This window comes from Arachis ipaensis, chromosome B04 (genome assembly GCF_000816755.2).
Source record: "Arachis ipaensis cultivar K30076 chromosome B04, Araip1.1, whole genome shotgun sequence".
NCBI lineage: Eukaryota > Viridiplantae > Streptophyta > Magnoliopsida > Fabales > Fabaceae > Arachis > Arachis ipaensis.
Window position 1 is genome coordinate 88,679,405 of NC_029788.2, and position 9,357 is coordinate 88,688,761.

General features: G+C 33.8%; 1 protein-coding gene across 3 annotated transcripts in view; it reads right to left on the minus strand.

The window, feature by feature from the left end:
* The window catches only part of LOC107637859 (probable ADP-ribosylation factor GTPase-activating protein AGD15), a 17,021-nt gene continuing 9,472 nt past the window's right edge, over positions 1,809-9,357 (minus strand). For 2 of the 3 annotated variants that reach the window (XM_016341137.2, XM_016341138.2), the window contains exons 7-8: positions 2,558-2,729; positions 1,809-2,084 (exon numbers count right to left, since the gene is read on the minus strand). In XM_016341137.2, the coding sequence (XP_016196623.1) occupies positions 2,083-2,084; positions 2,558-2,729 (174 nt within the window). In that variant the 3' untranslated portion in view covers positions 1,809-2,082. Of the gene's footprint in view, positions 2,085-2,132; positions 2,308-2,557; positions 2,730-9,357 lie in introns of those variants that run through there. The other variant, XM_021121304.1, reaches the window with a different exon arrangement.

Consider the following 9,357-nt stretch of genomic DNA (forward strand, 5'->3'; position numbering starts at 1 on the left):
CTATTTGTATAGATTGATTCTATTATTTTTGTATTTTAATTCATGTACTGATTTATAATTTAAGAATTGTTTTCGTTCTTTATCTTATGAATTTGAGGTGGAACGAAAGTATGACCCTCTTTCTAATTGAGTTCTTGTATAACTTGGAAAAGCTCTTTACTTGAACAACAGCTTGAAAACAATTTCTCCTAAATTCTAATTATCTGGACTTAACGGGATACGTGACATATAATCTTCTTATATTTGGATAATTAGGATTTTTGTGGCATAATAACTAGAATTAAACTTCACCCCCTAATTGGAATTAATTGACCAAGGAATTGGCGGTTGATGAAAGTTAGAGGAGACTAAAAAGGTCTAAGGAATTAGGTTCTAGTCACATATAATTTGCCATGAATTAAATCTTGCATGATTAAAATAAATTAATAAAAAAAAATCAATCCGAAAAATAGATAACTCTGAAGCCTTAATTGCCTTCTCCATATTGTTTTTCCAACTTATTTACTTGACTGTCTTCTGATATTCTGAATTTACTGTTTAATGCTTTTGAACTTTCAAACACTATTTTCTGCTTGTCTAACTAAGTAAATTAATCAACCATTGTTGCTTAGTCCCTCAATCCTCGTGGGATCAACCCTCACTCACCTGAGGTATTACTTGGTACGACCCGGTGCACTTGCCGGTTAGTTTGTGGACTTTAATTTCTACATCAATCATCAAGAGGGAGAGAGAGAGAGAGAGAGAGAGAAAATCGAATGAGGAAAAAGAGGATTCACGCTTTAAATTTACGGCCCAGTTACCATGAAAAATCATTGCGAGTCACCAAAATGCACAGTTTCACATAGTTGATTTACCGTCCGGGTTATCCAACGGTAAATCCGACCCTAAAGAATGCGCTAATTTATTTTTGTTTTCCTTCAAATATTACCGGCAAATTTACCGTTGAAAACATAAATCTGCCGGTAATTACTTAATCTTACAAATTTGATGTCGTTACCGCCGGTAAATCCAACGATAAATTTACCGCTATTCTGCGATGCTAAATTTAACGTTATTCAACGTTTTTCTTTTAGTGTGTGATCCAATTTGTGACACTTTGTAATCGTAAGAAGGTTTGGATAAATATATAATATCTAAAATTTTTTTATTATCTTCAGTTTAATCTGAATCAAAATTATAGCTTAAGAAAGCTCAATGCAAATAAAATTCTTTGTACACTTTTTTTTAAAATTGATGGTACTCTCAATAATTTTTAAGAACTAGATGTAAGCATGCATTTTAGCTGAAACAATATACATGGTTGTGTAAATATTTTGAACTCTTAACTCCTTGATTATATTTCACGTATTATATTTATTTTAGTTAAAATGTTCTTAATTATGTTTATAACACCATCTGACAATAGCTCAGAGTCATTTTTGCAGTCGAAAAAGACGAAATCATTATGGCTCATTTTCATAAGTTAGGATCACGATCGAAGATAGGATTGAATTTTATACCATTTTTTCTGGCATCAAAAGTGAAAATTGCTCAAATCGTTTTGTTGCTATTGTCATACACAAATTTGTAATTTTTCTTATGGAAATATTTAGTAACAAAAAATAATTAGCTAAAAACAACTAAAACTTATCTTATTTAGTATCATCAATTATTACAATAATTAATGAATGATAAATAAGATAAGTTCTAGCTATTTTTTATGTTCTCCTAACATAATAATCGTTTTTTTTATTACTGGTTATATTGGGAAATATTTTTTATTTTTAAAAAAATAAAGTATCTGAATTATTGTTCCCTCTTTATAAATAAGCTATTTTGAAATTCTAGTTTAATTAGGTAAGTCATGCTACATACGACCACTAGCAAGTCTTCCAGATGAGTTTACAAAAATAGCTGCGATAGTACAGATGGCATTGTTGAAAAAATCAAGGAAAAAGAAGAGCATGCACCAAATGAATGCAACTTCATTATTCTGATGCCAAATTGTAATGTGATCAACAAAGATAATCTTTTGGCACTTGCTCCAACTATGGCTGCTGTAGGACAATCTATTCATCGAATTTTCGCCATTTAATTCACACCTCCTGCAAAGATAGAACAATCTAAAAATATATCTAAAAATTTTACAAGTTGAACAAAATATAGTAAAACAATCTATAAGTAACTCGCTGTTGTTATTTTCATGCTACTTTTATACCAATCAAAACACAATCACGAAAATAAAGAAAAGCATCGGTATTTTCCTGTTATATTCTCCAAAAAAATTATTTACAAAATCATAATGTTCTTCACCAGCTTCCAGTTGTCCTACAAAATTATATTGAAACTTCAAGTGTAAGTTGTTATAACGATTAAATTTGAACTAAATAAATAATATAAATTTGAAAAGACCAATAGCCTTAATAATTAATCACATTAAAATTTTGCTCAAGATGTAGCACCGTACGTCTTACCCGTTTTGTAATTTACTATTTAGTTAGTTTAACAATAATTTCCTCAATTTTGTTTGAAGAAAATAATATATAAGGGTATAAGAATAAAGTTTTTGATGTCTCACAATCAAATGTTGCCCAACTTGAGAAACCTTGTTTATCTTCTTGGACAGAAAGCAAGGCAAAAAGGTCAGCACTGCCATTGCTCTTTCCTATGAACTTATCAAAATCAACTGATGAAGATGCCCTCTTAATTAACGGTGGAGCTGAACTCTTCTTTTGCACAACTAAGGAACCCTGAAATGAAGGGACAAAATCTAAGCTTATGAAAAGTATCATATAATTTTTCCTTTTTTTTTTTTGTATTGCATATTTGAGTTAATGAAATAAAGTAATACAACTGAAATTTATAAAATAGAAAATAGAAATTACTATTATAATTTATATTAACACACTAAAATATATTATAAAAATTAGAAGAGATCTTACCACTCACAGCTCAACTCGTGTTTTGCTCACTCTATCAAGAAAGAACACGACGTGCACAATTTTAATCGTATAAAGTCTTTCTTTTTAAGAATATTCTATTGTATAACAACTTAACTTTGTATAATTTTGTGAGCGCATTCCAATTTTTCTTTTTTTTTTTCGTTAAGATAAACGACAATACCAAATCTATTATTGTCAAGTGTAAGTCAGCAATAACATAATTGTTGTCTATCTCATTCACTTGTCATGATTAACTCCTACGTATTTTCCTTCAATTGCATCTAATCAACTTTTTGTATTTAAAATGCCTTGATCTTTAGTGGAAGATTAATATCATAAGTCTTTGATATCACCTTTTAAATATCAAAATGAGGCAACTAAAAATTACACTCACACATACACACTTCGATATTAAATACCGATTTTACTATACATCTAAATATTTTTATTAATCAAATTCAATCAAGTTGATCTAAATATATTGGAATGCAAAATGAATAAATTGTGTATTCGTATTGGTATTTGTTTATATATATATAGGAGTACGAGAGTACATAATAAATTATATTAGGTATAATATCCCCCCTCAAGTTGGCAGATAAATGTTTATCATGCCAAACTTGGAAATGAGATTATTGAAGTGAGTTAGAGTTACAGGCTTAGTAAACATATCAGCTAGTTGGTGTTGTGTCCGAATGTGAATGAGATTCAGGAATCCTGCCATCACTCGCTCTCGAATAAAGTGACAATCGATCTCGATATGCTTTGTTCTCTCATGAAATGTGGGATTCGTTGCAATGTGGATGACTGATTGTGAGTTACAAAAGAGCATAGAAGATGGAATGTCAACTTCAAAGTCAGAGTGAAGGCCTTTCAACCAAGTTAATTTCAGCTGCCACTTCTGCCATGGCACGGTATTCAGATTCAGCAGAAGACCTTGAGACAGTGTGTTACTTCTTTGATCTCTAAGAGATAAAAAATCACCAACGAAAATGCAGTAACCGGTAACACTTCTTCTAGTAGTGTCCGGAAAACCTGCCCAATCAGCGTCAGCATATGCCATAAGTCGCAGTTTTGACTTGGCAGAGAAGAGAAGGCCTTGTCCCACAGTCCCTTTTAAGTACCTCAGTAAGTGGTGGAGAGCAGTAAGATAAGTGGTGGCTAGTTTGGATAGAAATTGACTCAATGTGGAGACAGCATATGTGATGTTAGAGCGTGATATTGTAAAGTACATTAGCCTCCCAATTATACGCCTATAAGTGGAAGGATCATGCAATGGGTCCCCATCAAAGGCACTCATCCTCAGATTTGTCTCCATAGATAAGGAACTTGGCTTAGCACCAACAAAGTTGGTGTCTTCCAATATGCTCAAGGTGTACTTTCTTTGGCTAAGGACAATGCCTTCAGATGATCTTGCAAGTTCCAGCCCCAGAAAGTATTTTAAATCACGTAAAACCTTGAGTTTGAACATAGATTCTAATAAGTGTTGTACCTTGCACATTATTTTCTTGGAGGAGTTTGCCAAGATGATGTGGTCCACATATACAAGTAAGTAGACTATGTTGTCACCTGTGCTAAAGGTGAAAAAGGAGTATTCTCTCTTGGATTGTTTGAAATTGTGGCTCAATAATGCTGAGAAAAATTTAAAGAACCATTGTCTGGATACTTGTTTCAAGCCATAGATGGACTTATTCAATTTGCACACAAGATTTGACTCCTTGGTCTTGTATCCAAGAGGCAAATCCATATAGACTTCTTCAAAGAGGTCACCATTAAGGAACGCATTATTCATGTCTATTTGTAACAAAAACTAGTTATTAATGGCTTCTGGTGATAGAAGAACCCGAATAGTAGTTAATTTGGCTACTGGAGAAAAGGTGTCTTTGTAATCTATCCCAGCTTGTTGTGTATATTCCTTTGTGACCAACCTCGCCTTGTATCTCTCTACTGATCCATTAGCCTTACACTTTACCTTGTATACCCATCTACAACATATAGTGTGTTTTTCTTGTGGGAGAGGTGCCAAGGTCCATGTGTTAGTTTCTTCCATTGCCTGAAGCTCTTCATTCATGGCTTGTCACCATTCTGGGTATTTCACAGCTTGGTGGTAGAAAGCAGGTTCAGGTATGGTATTTTCATTGGCTACAAAATTTATGTATGGTTTCGTCAAATGTTTGGAATTGGTTATGGTGGCAACATTATGGCATTGGTAATCATGAAGATATTGTGGAGGTTTATTTAGTCTAGTAGATCTTCTAAGGATAGGTTGAGATGGTTGAGGTTCAAGGATAATATCATGATTGTGATCAGGTGTTAAAGGTATTGTTGGGTGATGAGGGTTGAAAGTATTGGTAAAGGATTGCTGAATTGGTGCTGAGCCATGAAGAGAAGTGTCTTGGAGCATTGTAGGCATCACCACATCTGGAAAATTATCCACAAAAAGGAACTGATCAGCTGGTAGCTCACTGAAGGAAAATACACTTTCATTGAATGTGACATTTCTGGACATGAAGAACTTCTTTGCCTCTAAATCATATAACTTGTATCCTTTATACCCTGAAGGATATCCAACAAAAACTGCTTTTATAGCCCGTGTAAAGAATTTGTTCCTCTGAGATATTAACGTGGATGCATGAACCAAACACCTGAAAACCCGCAGTGCATGATAATCTGGTTATTTGAGAAATAATTTCTCATATGGTGAAGTGTGCTATAGGCCTGGACTAGGCATCCTATTCACCAAGAAGGTAGCAGTCAGAATATATTCTTCCCAGAATTTGATGGGTGCCTTGGACTGAAAAAAGAGGGCTCTTGCAACATTAAGTAAGTGTTGATGCTTTTTTTTTTCTACAACTGAATTTTGCTTGGGTCTCTCTACGCATGAAAATTGGTGAATTATGCCCTTCGACGGCAGAAAATCAGTGAGTAATAACTCCTTGGTATTGTCTGATCGAATCTGTTTTACATTAACACTGAATTGAGTTTCCTCCATGTTAACAAAATTCATAAGAATATTAGTAGCATTGGAGTTTTATTTCAAAAGATAAGTCCAAGTAAATCTTGAATAATCATCCACAATTGTGAGGAAATATCTCATATTATTGTATGTGAAAGTACGATAAGGGCCCCAAATGCCACAGTGAATCAATTTAAAGGCATTATTACATAAATTATTTTGTGACTGGAAAGAAAGATGCTTAAGTTTTGCTAAAGGACATACAGGACAATTTGAATTATTGTATTTGATGGGTTTTAATGACAAAACAGGACTCAATTTATTCAAAATCTTTTCATATGTGTGACCCAAATGAGCATGCCAAACATCACTACTAACAAAGGACGCTTGATGACAAGAACCAGTTATGTGTGTGGAAGGTGATATGGAAGGTGATTGCAGCACAAACAAATCATCTAACTCATCACCTTTGCCAATCACCTTTTTGGAGATCTTGTCCTATATAATGAAAGAGAGGTCAGAGAAGGTAACCATGCAATAAGACAATTTTTGTAAAGAACTTATAGAAATTAAATTCACCGAAAAGAAGGAATAAAAATGACATTGTAGATGGTTATATGGGGCTAAGAATGACATTGCCCGTGGCTAAGGCCTTGATTCTAGTTTGATTTGGTAGGGCTACAAAATGATTAAGTAATGATTGTGGGTTGATGAGAGTAGTGAAGGAGTTGGTTATGTGTGTGGTTGCCCCTGAATCAATGATCCAGGAGCTGGACACTGCCTTTTGATTCATGTAACATGAAGAAAATATTTCACCTGCACAGATTTCAGGTTCTATGGCTTGCATTGCTTGCTGAGTTTGAAGCAATGCCATTAATTGATTGTATTGTGATGCTGTAAGTGAGAATCCGTTCCTTGGTTGGGAATCTTGATTTTCTTGGCTTGGCTCGAGCTTGTCGACAGGATTCACCTGAGCGACTTAGTGAGTATTTCTGCTCTATGAGTAGCCGGGTGGATAGCCATGCAGTTTGTAGCACTTTTCTTCTGTGTGGCCAAGATAGCCACGGTGTGCACATTGAGGATGGTCTTTCTTGCCTTTCATCTTAGATCCAGAAGTTTTCATGATTCCTGGAGCTTGCTTCACGGCAAAAGCCATGTGTTGAGGTGGTTGATATGAAGTGAGTGCTCGTTGTTTCTCCTCTTGCAGCACTAGTGAAAAAACTTTTTCAATTGGAGGCAGGGGATCTAAGAGCAGAATTTGGCTCCTCACATTTGCCAATTTGTCATTCAAGCCCATGAGGAATAGCATCACATACTCTTGATAAGAGGCTTAAAGGTGTTGAGTTCTTCCCAAAGAATCTTCAGCTTTGTGAAGTACTGTGAGACAGTGAGAGATCCTTGAGTCAGTGTCATCAGTGATTTCTTTAACTCAAAGATTCAAGGCACGTTGCTTTGGGAGAACCTAGCTTCCAGATCTTGCCATAAAAGTGTAGCTGAGCTAGCCTAAATCACACTTGCTGCGATATCTTTTGAAATTGAATTTAGCAACCAAGTAGTGACGATATCATTGGTGCATTGCCATGTTTCTGCAAGCACTGGATCAAGAGCGGGGTCTGATTTTGGGAGGGAGCCATCAATGAACCCAACTTTGCTCTTTCCACTGAGTGCGAGACGCATTGATCGGCATCAAGAAGCATAATTGTCTTCTTGAAGTGGTTGAGACACCAGCATGAGGCCTGGGTGATCACTTGAATGAAGTGTATAAGCGTCAGGAATTGACGAATGTAGCATCAAAGCTGGAAGAACCGCTTGTGACGGAACTTCATTTGAAAGGGACATCATTGCTCAGAAATTAGTTAAGAAGAAATCGAAGAATAGAAAAAATCAATTGAGGAAAAGGAGAAATCGATTGAGGAAAAGGAGAAATCTAAGTGGTTATGATGTTCGTGGCGAGAAAATTGGAGAATTTTCTTACCAGAGAGGGAAAAAGGACAGAAGCGTAAAAGTTCTCATCTGATACCATATTGGGATGCAAAATGAATGAACTGTGTATTCATATTGGTATTTGTTTACAAGTAGGAGTACGAGAGTACATAACAAATTATATTAGGTATAATAAAATACAACAAAAATCAATCACATAATATGCGTGTGAATCACACACTTCTTTTTCTTCGTGTTTGTTCTTCTTCGCATATTTTTTCCTCATCGTTATTCTTTCTATTATTGTTGTTGCTATATTTTTTTTATTTCTTCTTACCTTTCTCTTCCTCTTCCTCTTCCTCCTCCAATAAAAAATTTATTTCAGCTTTTTTATTTCATTTTTTCTTTGTTTAATTTTTGTCTTCTCTTTTTTTCTTGATTTTATTCTTATTAAGAGGTGAAATAAGAAGAATTATGAGAAGGTAAAACAAGAAAGGGAAGATGAATAAAAAAAAGATGACAGTGATAATGATGAAGAAAAAGAATAAGAAAAGGAGAAAAATTTTAAATTGTGCAAAATTTATCATAAAAATAATATCGAAATATTTTTAACCGTGACACAAAAAATTTCTTAAATTTGATATTAAAATTTTTTAACCGTGATACAAATTTTTGTTAAGAGGGTGAAAAAAAGAATAATTATAGAAATGTGAAGAAGATGATGAAGATGATGATGATGAGGAAGAGGAGGAATTGTTTTGAATTGTATAGAATTTATTAAAAAAATAGCACCAAAATTTTTTAATCATGGCACATGTAGTTCGTTAATTTTGACACCGTAATTTCTTAACCATGACACAAGAAATTTTTTAACCAATTAAAAGTTATTAGAATATTTCTTAACTTGTGATCTTTTGAAAACTTCTTGTGTCTTTCACAAAAAATTTCTATACCATTTTCAATCAAAAAATATTTTTTTATTATTAAACTAATTAAGTGATATTAAACTCATATATAAAGAGTTTAACCATTTTCTGTGTCATTTGTAATAAATTAATATATTTTTTAGTTTTGAAACACATTTATTTATTGAGTTAAGGTTTTGGATTTGTAGTTCTTTAATTTTTTTTTGTGTTATTTATCAAAATTTTCAATGTCATTCTAATAGATTTTTTATGTGATTAACCAAAATTTATGTGTCACTTTTGTAGAAGAAAATGATGATGGTAATAATAAAGGAGAAGAAGAGAAAAAAAGGGAAGAGATCAATCAGAAAAAAAAAGTATATGGGACCAATTAGTGGTATAGCCAATTGTAGTCTACTAGGGTAAAATAGATTCCAATAAAAAAAATCCCAAAAAAGAGTCAACCTAGTTTTATCCTAATTCCCTTGACAGTATACAATCAAAAAACTAACTACACAAACCCTAATCTCTCTCTCCTCATCCATGTGAAAAATTATAATACCTCCCCACATTCCTGCCAACCACCACCGCAGGGTGCAGCGCCGCCAACTACCGCTGCTCCCTCTGTTGCGAATCCCAGCACCTCCGGCCA